Source organism: Cucurbita pepo, chromosome 1, assembly GCF_057944985.1.
Source record: "Cucurbita pepo subsp. pepo isolate OVF chromosome 1, ASM5794498v1, whole genome shotgun sequence".
Lineage (NCBI taxonomy): Eukaryota > Viridiplantae > Streptophyta > Magnoliopsida > Cucurbitales > Cucurbitaceae > Cucurbita > Cucurbita pepo.
Window position 1 is genome coordinate 8,785,762 of NC_141798.1, and position 14,088 is coordinate 8,799,849.

The window sequence follows — 14,088 nt, forward strand, 5'->3', positions numbered from 1 at the left end:
TACGAATTTAACATTTTTTTTTCTAGGCTTACTATTTTCCACGTGTTTCTTTCAATCATTTTTATTATATTATCTATATTTTTATGTAATTATTGTCAAAATAAATAAAGTTTATTATAATTTTCTCTCTTCGTTCTCTTTAACACAGATTCTCTACCCCTCAGTTTCCCAATTTAATAGTTGTTCTTTTATATATAAAAAATTGATTATTTAAAGAAAACTGAGGGAAATTTCAAGGAAAGGGACTATATTTGGGAATGAATTTGTATTATATGGCTATGAATTTTTACTCCTTCACTATATGAATTTTACCGTACGGTGAAAAAGGATGTTACCTTGTCCAACAGGAAATTTAACCAACTCAAATAGAAAATTAATATATATATTTTTTATTTTATTAAACAGTGGAAGATTATTATGGTATCTAATAAACCCTAAAATTTCAAACTCATCTTTCATTTTTAGCGTTTACTTTGTTGGATGAAAATCTCACATCGACTAATTTAGGAAATGATCATGAATTTATAATCAAGGAATACTCTCCCTATTGGTATGAGACCTTTTTAGGAAGCTCAGAGCAGAGTCATGAAAACTTATATTCAAAGTGGACAATATCATACTATTATGGAGAGTAATATCATACCATTGTGGAGAGTCGTGTAGAATATCTATTCAATATATTTATTTAAAATAACTATTTCAAAATTAAAAAAATAAATATAATATTTCAGAAAATTATTCATAACATAATATTGTATTAATCACTACTTAATGTTGTAAAATGCTAGTTATGTAACCTGTTTTGTATATTAATTATTAATAGTTGAGATTCAACTAAATATTTATAGTTGGAAATTACCACTATTATTATGTTTATATTTTAATTTTATGATTTTTTTTTTCAATTGAAATGTATTTCTTATGCTATATAAAGCTTCGAAGACAATAAATATTAAAAAAATTAGTATGTTGTATTTCTTAATTTTATGTTTATTATATATTATTTACATAAACTAATAATACTTTTATTTATGCTTTTCAAAACTGGAAAGAAGAAATATTAAATTATTTTCTTCCTAAAAATTTGCACACGATTATAAAAATGTTTCCTGAAGTGAGAAAAGAAAAATAATAAACATATATATTTCTAACCGGAAAAGAAATGTAAACAAAGACAAGGCGACAACAAGGGAACAAATGGGCTAAATTAATAAAAAAATTATTTAAATTTGTACCTTTCAACCTCCAAAAATTTTAATAACAATTTTAAATTTTTTTAAAAAATTACTCTTAACGTTAATTTTTTATGAAGATCTTAATATTTTGTTTTTTGAATTTTTTAAAGAGTACCCTAAACTTTGAAAAGTATTAAAAAATACACTTTTAACTTTAAAAAAAAATTCATTAATATCTTTAAATTTTTTTTAAAACTTCAAAAATATTCTTAAATCTTTTTAGAAAGTAAATAAATAAATAAATAAATAATACCAGTAGCATTAATATCCTTAAACTTTTAGAAAAAAGTTTAAAATATTTTTATCATCATACCCTAAATCCTAAATATAGACCGACAGTTTTAGTTCTAGTTCATATATTGACAATAAAGAATTTTTAAAACTTTTATATAAAAGTTAAAAGGTATTAATTATATTTTTAAAAATTTATAGATATTTTTGAAACTCATATTAATAATAAGAGTATTTTTAAACTTTTTACAAAGTAAAAAAAAAAAAAAAAAAAAAAGAAAAAAAAAAAAAAAGAAAAAAACTCATCCAAAACTACGAGTATTGTTTAAAAAAAATAAATTTAAGAGTATTTTTAGGACAAAGTCCAAAGTTCATGTTAGAAACAGCGACTCTTTATCATGGTATGATATTATCCACTTTGAGCATAAGTTCTCATGGCTTTGTTTTGGGATTTCCTAAAAGGTCTCACGTCACGCCAATGGAAATAGTATTTCTTACCTATAAACTCATGATCATTTTCTAAATTAGCTAACATGGGACGTCTCCCAACAATCCTTCCCTCGAACAGAGTACACTATAGAGCCTCTTCTGAAGCCTATGGAGCGCTTGACAATCCTCAGCAACCCTCCCCCCAAACAAAGTACAATATAGAGCCTTTCCGAAGGCCTATGTAACCTTCGTACAGTTTAGAGATATTTTTATTAATTTAACCTAATAAAATAATACACTACATATACATATTTAAATTCAACCATGGGAAGGGGGAAGATTAATTCATGATATTTAAGATGGTAATTGTAATTGATATTTTTGTGTTTTGAGGGATAGTTTTGTGAAGAGTGGTTGGTTGGCATAATGAGGAGAGGAGAGGAGATTCAAAAGACAAGAGAAATGGATAGGTATTAAAATGGTTTGATGTGTAGTAGCTAAGAACTAGGTTGTGTTCCCCAATAGCGCCACATGATTCATGGGCCACCATCTCATCCACTCGCTTTCTGTTCTGTGTGTCCAAAGTCCAAACTCCAATCCTTTTGTTTTCTTGGGTTGCAAAAAGTAAGTGAAAGGGATGTCCTGTTTGTGTTAACTTTCTCTGCCTCTGCTTCCTTCCTTTCCCACCAATCCTATGAAGGTTACTGTGTTGTAGTACTAAGCCCTTCAACTTTCAACCACAACAATACTACTCACCACCACCACCACCACTGCTCAAACTATTTCCACTACACAACCCTACTACTACTACTACTGCTCCTCCTACTATCAACACATATTAATGACTTGTAAGTCTAGGACGAGGCACTTTTGTTTTGTGTTTACTCACAACCACATCTCTACATTGATCAGAATTTTCAAGACACAAACTGCTACCACACACTCCATTCTTTCACCCCCATCCCTCCCCCTGGCCCTCCCCCATCAACAAACAAAAAAAAAAAAAAAACACAAAAAAACAACCCAAAACAATAAATATGTGTTTTACTGGTTGAAAATTGTTGGGAGTGAGTTTCATGTTGGTTAATTTAGAAGATATTTAGAAGATATCATGAGTTTACAAGTAACGAATACATCTCTATTGGTAGAAGGCCTTTTAAGAAAGCTCAAACAATATTTTGTTCAACTAAGTTCCGACTCTAAATGTCAACTAACTCATCAAGCATGAACCCATCTAAACTTTTCATCTACTCTATTTAACATACTTTTCATCTACTCTATTTAACATCTAAAAGGTAAACAATCTTTGTTCAGCTAAGTTCGGTCTGTTCAGCTAAGTTCGGTCTCTAAATGTCAACTAACTCATCAAACATGAACTCATCTACTCTATTTAACATTTAAAAGGTAGGAAAAGGTAGGAAAGTAAAGGGTAACTTCAAAACAACAAAGATTTAAATGTTTTAAAATATAATTTTAATCTCTATACTTTTGATTCCAATTCTTTTTAGTCGATGTAATTTTCAATAAATCTTAAATTCCATTTTCAATTGGATTGTCTACTATTTAGGGACACACTTTTCAGTGATTAAAGTAAGATTTATACCTTTGAGCCAGTCCAAACGTAGCACCGGTATGAAGCAATCCCACCAGCAGGTCTGCATTAGCCACTTCCCAAGCAGGTAGAGTGTGAACAGGATGAACAAAGAATACCGGTTTTCTGAGCAATTTTTCAGCACGTCTCCACTTCCCCGTCCACCACATACCCAAATCTACAAGATTGGAGCGAGAATGTAACAAAGACTAGGCCTAATTCAATTACTATTATATATATTCAAACAGAAACCTAAAGTTTTAGCATGAAAAAGAATACTATTCAACCCTAGCTTTTGCAGGTCTATTTACTCATCGACGCCTTTTATGAATCAAGTCCAGATGGCAGATAGAGTAGTACACAACCAATAAATGCAAGTCTGAAGAAATTATTTACTGTATAAGATGTGAAGATTAAAATGAACTACTCGCTTTCTTGGACGGAAGTGTTCTACCAATTTACAATTCCCCACCCCCAATTTACTTCATTCTTGCCTAGGTCAACAGGAGCGCCAAAATGCTTACTGAACTCAGAAATCAAACGTTTACAATAATCCATCACTATTTGCACTCCAAACAATTGAAAATGCAAAAGAGAGTCGTACTCTGCCATGAGTTGAAACGAATTAAATTGAGGAACAACAAAATTAGTTTAGCCGAAGAGAAAGACGTGTAAGATCACCATTAGTTGTAAGCTTTTCTGAACTCACAATTGTAGTGAATATGATCATGAATCCCGAATCTCAATCTACGATTATGGAAATGCTTGGAAATTGAATGAAGTAGAAAGTGAACCTGCGGAATGAAAATTCGTTTCCACTTGCTGCAGCAGCCGTTTTACAGTGAAATAGACGAAGTTTCGTAGCACTGAAGCACCGTCCTCGGTGACCGGAAAAAGAAGTTCGTGAAGGTGCAAACGGAGGGGGCCTCGCCATTTTGGGTTTGGCTTGCCCCATGCGTTCCCGCCATCAGCATTTTTCTTCGAATTTCTGATGTGCAAATGGATAATCATAAAACTTAAAACGAAAAAAAAAAAAATTAAATTAAATTAAATATTATTTTTTGTTTTTCATCTTTTATTTATTTTAATCTCTACTTCAAACATAGCAATGCCTATGTATAAAAGGGTTTCCATTCTTATTATTGAAAAATCAATCTGGACAGGACAACATCTACTAACGATGAACTTGAGTCATTACAAATGATATCAGAACTAGACACCAGATAGGAGATGAAAGTGTGCTAACGAGGACGGCCACCAAGAGAGTAGATTAAGATAATTATAAATAGTATCAGAATCAGACAGTGTGTGTTGTCTCCCACGGGAGTGGATTGGGACCATTACAAATGGTATCAAAACCATACACAAGACAGCGTGTCACGAGGATGCTTGGTCTCAAAGCAGTAGATTGTAAGATCCAAATTGATTAGAGTTAGATCAAATCACTCATAATTTTTTTTTTAATAATCTAAAACTAATTATGACGATATGAAAATCACATTATAAAGTATAAAATAGAATAATTAAAAACGTATTATTACCTAACAAATGTAGTATTAATCATTTCAAAACTACTGGAAAACATGTCTTAAAAACACTTTAATTCTCACCATTAACAAAATAAATAAATAAATAAACATAAAAACAAAATCTTTACTAAATTATTTTGCCAGATTCATTAACATTCAAAAGATTCTATAAATTAAAAATAAATAAAAAAATGCTCAGAAATCAACATTGAAAATCATATACAACATTAGTAAAGTGTTAGAAGCATGTGATACACTTCAAGTTTGACATACAAGACAAAATATTCCTTTTTCTAAAATAAAAAATATATATATTTAGCGTGGGACAGAAGACAGACACACCAAACGACATGTCGTAGTGGGGTTACAAGAAGAAGCAATCATGCCTATCTAAACTGCCAACTCAAGGTGGTTTGTGTAAATGGAAGAATGAGCAAATATTTGCAAGCCCAGAAGAAGAAGAAGAAGAAGGGCCACTGGATTCTGAGTTTCTTTTGCCCAGAGCACCAAACTACAGCATATTGAATGTTTCATGCACCTCTCTCTCTGTTACTACTACTACTACTACTACAGCATGCCAATGCTACCAACAATTTGAGAGGAAGAGCTAATAATGATAATGATAATGATAATTACCTATAGCAAAAATTCCCATTTGGAGGAGAGAGCATGGGAAACAATGCAGAATGGAGCAAGAGCAAGTCTTTGGTTTACTCTTCTCCTGAACATGGAGGAACTGGATCACTGGGTTGCCCAAATATATCACCAATTCCTTCCCAAACCCTTTTCTCTCTGGCTTCCCAATAACCACCCAAATAACGGTAGCAACCATCTTCATCCTTCTCAAACCATCTCGGTTGCCATCCTCTCTCCTGCAACTTCCGAGCCTGCATCGCATTCATCAAACATAACTTTCTTGCTACCATATGCTAAACCTTCTAAACAAGATGCCATGTAATGTAGGAACCTCCTAGAACATGATCAAACTAAATGAGTTTCCTAACTTTTCAGGCTATGAATTGATTAGATGCAATGCATCTCTCTCACAGGATGTTTGGTTCAATAACATTCAAGAAAGAGCAAGTTATTCCAAACAGACGTTATATGAATGAAGGGGTAGCAAAAACTGGTAACTTGAATCGGTATGAATCAGTGTCTGAATCAAAACTCTAAAATGATTGGTTAGTATGGATTAGGTACCTGTCTCTGCAACTGTTCAAGTCTTAACTTCTCTGCATTTGCCAACTCGTATTCTCCATTTTCCAGATGTCTTTGATCTGGCCTAAGCCTTGAGTCAGTTGGAGGCAGTATATCCATCAACCCTGGTGTGAGTTCATTCAAGGATATTGCAAAGGGAGAGAGATTATATCTTGTTTTAGGCATAGATCTGTTTCTTTCCCACAGCAACACGGCTTCTGTCATCGGGTCATATCCCTTGGGCTTAGTGGTTGGGTCTCCCAACACGTAGTACATTGCTTCATCCCATTTTCCCACCAACAGTGCTACCTTCTCTCCTGTTCTATTGTCTTGCACAAATCCATGGACCTGAGGAATGAATAGAAGCTCTTGAATGAAAAGAAGTTATGATAAACAGATGGTATTATTACCACAAAACCTACCTGATGTGGGTTCCGATCTATGATAGATTGTTCCTTGAACTTGAGCTTGCAGGAGTACTTGCCACTGCCTTTGATACGCATGGTGCCATAGTGATCGCAGTAAATTTTTCCTAGAATGATATTGTAAATCGAAGTAGTGACCTTGCTCCACTGGAACGTCTCCCCATCCTCAAACTGTAAAGTAAGGACGCCCACGGGATCAAGCTGAATGGATCTCCCCCAAAACTTACCCTTGAGATTGGAGTCTGCCCAAAATTTCCAGCCTTTTCCCTCACAATGGCAAGCAACGACCATTGGATGGTGACTTACCTGAGGGCAAGGTTGTGATGGTTAGACAATGTCATTATCCTGCATCACAGCACTTATTTTTTCAGGTATGCAAGAGAATCCTTACTTTTTCCGAGAAAAAACGAAGTCCTTTGTCCGGATAGTCAGCTTCGTAGGTTTCTCCAAGTAGAGGGTTAAATGGTTTACATTGTCTACCTTCTGTTGAAGCATAGCCAGAAACGGCAAAAGAAGCAATCTTTAGAATTCTCATCAAATCATTCCCCTGCACAATATGAATCATAATACTGATTAATTTAAGATGAAGATGTTCAGTTCAACGCTATGATAGGTATTGGATTTTCAATATAGACCTATAAGATGAGTACAGGACGTGTGGAACATCCCTGGATAGAGCTCTGCTCCTTACCAAACTTGTTAACCACTTGAAGAGGGCCAACTTTTTTCCAAAAGAGCATTAACATTTCCCTTCTCATCTCACCTTACTTAAAAAAGGCGTATTCTCTCTCTACTAACAAACATCTGCACTCCAACTATTCCTTATTATCCCTCTTAACATACATATTAAAGAATTGTAGGTCAAACACACTATAAACCAAGTCAGCAACGAAGAACACCATCACAAAGGTTGCATGATTAATACACATTCACATTATGGTTGTAGAAATCAAAATTTTGACGCCATTTCAGTTTATCATAATTCTCCAGAAAGTATAAGATTAATTGAACTTCCATTGTTAGAGTCCAACATTTTCTCGCTTTAAGCAATTTTTTCTTTTCAATAACAAACCTTATCTCATTATTCCAATGAATATACAAAGGAGAATTGAAGCCTTTCGAAAAGCCAAGGAAAAAGTTCAATTAGTAGAAAAAACAAGAAAAGATGAGTAGCTATAAATTGATCATAAAGAGAACACCAAATAGAAGACAAAGTTTTACGTTCTCCCAAGAGGTTTCACCTGCGCAAGACCCATCTTTTTTAGTCTCTCTTCCTCAATTCTTGTGCTTTCAGCTAACTAAGTTGCTATCTCCAGCTTTACATTCCTCCCGCTCTCCACCCACATCCATCTCGCTATAAGTCTCACTTTCTATTTCTTGCAATCTGTACCTGTAAGATCCCGCATTGGTCGGAGAGGAGAACGAAACATTCCTTATAAGGATGGGAAAACCTCTCCCTAGTGGACGCGTCTTAAAAACCTTGAGGGAAACCCCGAAAGGAGAAGCCCAAAGAAGACAATATCTGCTAGCGGTGGACTTGGGCTGTTACAGTACCTCATTCTTTCTTGTCTCTCTTGTTCTTTGTTACTCTTGCTTTGTCTCTCTCGTTTCGGTCTTCCTACATTTTCCAACCTCGGTCTCTCTTTCCTTTTTTACCTGCTTGCCTTCTTTTTTCCTCTTGCTTTAGACCTTATCCTCTTTATCATCTCTCCTTCTCCAATGTTCTTTTATATAGAAACAGTTACCTTTCTCTCAAGAGAAGTAAAACATGACAAGAGGAAGTTTGGTCCTTCTAGCCAAATGAGATCACAAAGGAGCTGATATTGCCCTTATTTAACATTCTTCTTACTGAAATTCAAATTTTAAATCATGCATCTCACTCCTCATTAAGGTTCATCTTTTTCCTACCATACATTCAACAATACAAAGCAAGTAAACAAACAAATATACCGTTGACATGCAAAAAAAAGAAAAAAAAAAAAGAAAGAAATCTGCTGTAACTAATAACAATTGCACTATAAAACTGCTCTCCAGGAAATTGAAGAATAATGAGTGACTGACCTGCTTGCCCCATTCGAACGCTTGATCGACCAAGTAAGAATATTCCAGATCCTCAAAACACTTCTGCAACGAAGACAGTGGCTCATTAAAGTAAACAGGTAGACATACTCCAGATAAGTCCTTCCCAATATTATCTTTGATAATTGACCATAAGCCTACAGGCTTCTCTTTCTCCTTCGGATCTGGAAGGTTGTCTCTTCTTTTGACATATGGATATTTCACCATCCTTATCTGATTTTCGGCTTCACACAGATGATCAGGGAAGTAAGAACCACTATCATATGCACAAGCAATTCCTGAGGATTCTCTACTGCGATAGGAAGCACTTCTCAAAGCTTCTGCAGACAAAAAATCATTGGTATCAAAATACATCCCGTCATCTTCATCTGTTTCAACATCACCTCCATCTTGACTTTCATTTTCTCCATCAAAATCGGATCCGCTTCCCTCCGACAAAACAGAATAGAAATCTGAAACAAGGGAGGAAAATTGGCAACATATCAGACAAGAGAAAGGCTATTTGCAAAACTTTGAACCTAAAATGTAATTCTTCATTAGAAAACTCATCGCATATAACACATTTAAAGGAGAGATTTGGAGAACATGAAGAACAAAATCAAGCAATTTCAATTGCTCTTCTGGCTGCAGTAAGAAAATATTATAATTACCAACTCAGCATCCATGTTCTTTGGCTCATTTCCATTTAAAAAAAAAAAAAGCACTTTGAATATTTGCACTTAACCATATTTATACTTCATGGTTTAAGAATGTACTTGTGTTGCTTTTAGGAATATTAGCGGAAAAGATACAGTACAGAGTAACTAACCACTGAATCGTCTGTTCCCTTGTCCACAGCAAGACTCCCGTTCCTTTGTTTCATCCACGACAGTAGTTTCCAGTTCTATTTTCTCTGTCTGTAAAACAAGTTTAACACATTATTTTTCTGAAATAAGCGAAGTTTTCAAAGTCGAATTGCTAGACTTTCTTCCAAAACTGTGACAGGGGAATAAAATGGGCATGTGCTTGAGTGGAAATGAATAAGTAGATGCAACAAATTTTGGAGAATGAATGATGCAAACCAGCGAGTATCGAATACATTTTCATGGGCTTATTGAGTATAGAAATTCTGAGAGGTTATCACCAGCTTGGTTACATTCCAGTAGTAATCTTTACTCCATGTAAGTAGGCATCGACAAAGAAAAGTACTTGTTTCTTTTAGTTGCAAGTACACTAAAATAAATAACAGGCTCTTGACCAGTTGACCCTAGTTTAACATTACCACCACATAACTAGTTAGAACATAAATAGGTTTTAACAGCACAATATCAACCTTAACCAAAATATTGGATTGTTCTTCTCCGATGCCAATGCAATGTAGCAAGTAACAGATTAATAGATGAATCTGGTTGGAGGAAATACCTCTAATCGCCTTAATGTATCTAAGAGAGAAACATGCTTATATTGGAGAGCTTTCAACTGATTTTGCATCTCAGAGAGTTCAGAGAGCATAATTGATTCGCAGTCATTGATGACTGTCTCATCAATCCCTTCTTGTGATAGTCGTGAACGAAGCTTCTCTGTCGAAACAACGACCTCCTGGGATGGAAGAAAATCATTGCTGCATAAGACTCTGGGGAAAAGATCTTTGGCAGATAACAAAGCATCAATCCACGCAGCTCTGTTTTCTTTCGTTATGCATCTCAAGTGAAGAGTTTTTGTTCCAGTGAAGATGGAAAGCCTTTTATCATCTGATTTACTAGCACGAACTGAAGAAACCTGCAAAATAGGATATGTTTTGTGTAGCAAATCGCAAAAGGAAGTTGATGAGTAGAAAAATAATGAACAAAAGACAGAGTTCATACAGGAAACTCAATGTTTCTTCCCAGATGAACACTGGATCAAAATAAAACGATTAGCCCTCGAGGGGAGAAACAATATGGCAATTAAAAATTTCCCAAACGGGAAGGCAAGTAAAGTCACAAAGTACTGTAAGAGTTCATTTTCTCATGTTCCTCGAGGATAAATGAAATCTGGGTACAGCTTTAAATTTTCCTTTATGAACAAGAGGGGAAATTTCCAGACACGTTTTCAAAGTAGTGCGAAAAATAAGCCTCATGGGTATCCAATCAATCAAAAGAACCACGAAGAAAAAGACTAAAAACGATCCAATTCCATTCCTACATACAAGATACAAGCACACAGTGAATTAAAATTTTCAAAACGAAACAGAACCCACCTTCAAATGAACCTCCCCAAAAGGCTTGCATTGCTTCTTCAACAATCCGAGCCGAGTGGTTCCCCAATTAGCCTTCCTCATATACCTCAAAGAATCCTCTCCGATCACCCTAACATCCTTCTCTCTAGCAGGGCTCATCAGAATCTTATCGGGACCGTGAATCTTATAGTATGAAAGCACCCCATCTTCCAGCACGAACCACCTCGACCTCCAACCTCTCCCATAGTTCACCCACTTGAACAGAATCCCAGCAACGGTGCCACTAACCCCACCATTGGCAGCAAGTCCCTTAGAATCCCGAGCTTCAGTAACCGAGTCTTCCCCTTCATGGTTAACAGAGACAGAAAGCTTATCAGATTCAGTCCCAACCGACGAAACCTGAGCGGAAAAGGTGGGTTTAGAGCCATAGCTCAAAGTCTTAATAGGAGCATCAAGCCCTAAGTGACAGTGAGTGGGGGATTTGGCAACAACCGGATTAGCCCGGTCCCGATCAATAGAAACCGGAGCAATGCAGCAGAGAGGATTCATCTCAAGGCAACACCAACCGAGAAAGTAGAGAAAACCCAACACAGGACATGGATCAGGAAGACATAAAAGCAAAGAAAAGAAAGAAACAATCCGGGGGCGATCCCAGAGAGAGGAGAAATGAATGTGGGAGGCGATGGAAGGATGAAGGGCGTGGGAAAGCGAGAGGATTCAGAAATGACATACAGAAAAAGACGAGTGGATTGGAGTAGAGGAGAAGTAGAGATCTCGTCAAGAAGCAGTAATGGAGGGAAGAGGGAGAGGCAGAGGAAGAGGGAGAGGTGGGTCTTCAAACCAAAAGGCAAGGCGAGAGAGAGAGAGAGTGGGCAGTAACACACTCTACTTGGCTTTGTAACTCATGCCTTGCCTTCTTGGGCTCCACCGCTCATTGGAATCCTATGGATTACAGCCTCTCTTCCCCTTCCCTAAACCACCCCCCGCCGCCCAGGTGGAGCCAACATACAACCAAGAAAGATTTACCACCATCAATTTTTTTTTTTTTTTTTTTTTCATATTTTTCTAGTTGAGCGCTACTAGCGTGCAAAATAAGAGAGTTCATATGACCTTATAATTAAAACGACTTAGATTATACGACCCAAACTATAAAAGTTGATCAGTTTGGATTATGTTAAAATTCCTGAAAACTAATAAATTCTGTTAAGTTGGTCAGAGGCTCCTCAAATCTGTCTCTAACCTGTTTTTTAAAAAAATTAAAAATATGTAAGTGTATCTTGTGATCCGTGAATGTTTGATATTTGAATTTTGTGATATTTTAGTTATTAATATAATTTGTATGGTAGATAAGTCAATTTTTTTAAAAATAAATTAAAAAATAAAACTCTACAACAACTCAACCTAAAAAAGAAAGAGTCAGTCTAAAAAAAATTTCATTTCAACTCAACCCGATATACACGGCTTCAGAATGTTGAATTAGAGTATAAATTTTATGAGTTAAAGAGTCAATGTTGATACAAGCACTATTAAGTAGATAAAACATTCTTGTTTTACTCAGATTAATATCTAACTCTACGCAATTAAACAAAACACAATGAACTTATAATGATCTTTGGACCATAAACGCTAGTTCACCTAACTTTCTTTAAAATATATTTTAATGTGTCATTAATATTCAAGGTCTAGAGTTAAAAATTTAAAGGCATTTAAAATAAAATTAAGTAATTATTATTTTTTTAAAACATAACTAATGACCCTGGAAATATTTGATTGGACACTATCAGCCTAAGGTATTGTCTAATTAATTAAATAAAAAAGGGTAATTATTTTCGATTTTATTGCAAAAATAATTTAAATTTTATACTTTATTCTTAAGGTAAAAAATTTCGAATATCTAACATTTTAGGTAAGAGAGTTAGAGGTGCTCGTATGATCAAATGACTCGAACAACCCGATTATCTACTCTAAACTATAAGGGTTCGAGTTAAATTTTTTTAAAAACCATTTAAAAATAATAATAAAAATTTAAAAATAATTCGTGGATATAATACAATTTAATTTATTATTTGCGTGGCCATATGGATAATATAATAATAAATGATATGGCAAAGATAATCAATTAGTTTTTTTTTTTTTTTTTTTTTTCAATAAAAAAGAGTTTTGTATTTATTTATTTTTTTTCTTTTTTAAGTAAAATATATAGAATATATTATTTTCCTCTTGTGTTGCATAAGAATTTCCGTGCCCAAGCGAAGGATCGGTGCTTCCTTTATTCAGTTGATTTATGATAGCAACGTTTGATTCCCAGGCAATGTCAGAAGGGTGAAATGGTAATTTAGCGGCCTCTGTTGAAACTATTTTTTTATTTTTAAATAATTTTTTTCTAAAAAAAATTGAACACTTGTTTTTGTAAGTCGCTTTTACTTTATAATTTACTTTTTCAGAGAATAATAGTTATTTTGTTCTCTGAAAATAATAATTATTAAAATAAAATAAAATAAAAATATAGTGAAAATATGGTACCCTTTTTCGGAAAATTTAATATAGTAATACTTGTATTAGTTAAAATCAAGGTCCAACATTAAATAATTATTAAAACTTTCTTGTATAAATATAGAATATTTTTAATTATGAATATTGCTTTATTTGTTTTGTAACTTACTTTATTTTGAAAACTAAACTAAATCTTTTTTTTTTTTTTAAATTGTTGTTATGCTGATTGTCGAGATATATAATTTAAATGTGGCCCCGATTATTTTAACATTATTTGTTTTTGTTCATATGTTTGTTCGGATATCACTCGTTATAAGATTGCTCTTTACCAACTGTTACGGTTGTACATCTTCAATTATGCAAAGTCGTGATCTTGACATGCTCGTGACAAACTTAAGGAGAAATTCAAGTCTCATTCACATTTTTCGTCCGATTTTGTGGCTTAGTTGGACTGTCGAAAAGGTTTGCCTTCGTCAATCGAACACAGCTCGTGCAAAATCCAAGCTTGTTCGCCCACACACGTGGTTCGTGTATGCATGTTCGATTGTGTGTGATCCAATCACGTTGCATCTCATTGTGATCTCGGTTCCCAACAACATGATCCATGTATCGTGATGTATTTTTCGCTCACGTTTTCCAAAATATTTCTCTTAAACGATTAGAGGCTTCAGCATACATTGAT

General features: G+C 34.4%; 1 protein-coding gene across 2 annotated transcripts; it reads right to left on the reverse strand.

Annotated features, from left to right (window-relative positions):
• Positions 1-5,213: 5,213 nt before the first annotated feature.
• ORP1D (OSBP(oxysterol binding protein)-related protein 1D) lies at positions 5,214-11,822 on the reverse strand. 2 transcript variants are annotated; one of them, XM_023683872.2, is made up of 8 exons: positions 10,935-11,818; positions 10,118-10,474; positions 9,525-9,612; positions 8,699-9,168; positions 7,029-7,184; positions 6,635-6,943; positions 6,216-6,560; positions 5,214-5,902 (listed from the first exon to the last, which is right to left on the reverse strand). In XM_023683872.2, the coding sequence occupies exons 1-8, from the start codon at positions 11,460-11,462 to the stop codon at positions 5,726-5,728; spliced, it is 2,430 nt and encodes an 809-aa protein (XP_023539640.2). In that variant the 5' UTR covers positions 11,463-11,818; the 3' UTR covers positions 5,214-5,725. The 2 variants fall into 2 exon arrangements, with proteins under 2 accessions (XP_023539640.2, XP_086984090.1); XM_087127964.1 differs by having other exon boundaries at positions 5,847-5,985; positions 10,935-11,822.
• Between the last annotated feature and the right edge of the window lie 2,266 nt (positions 11,823-14,088).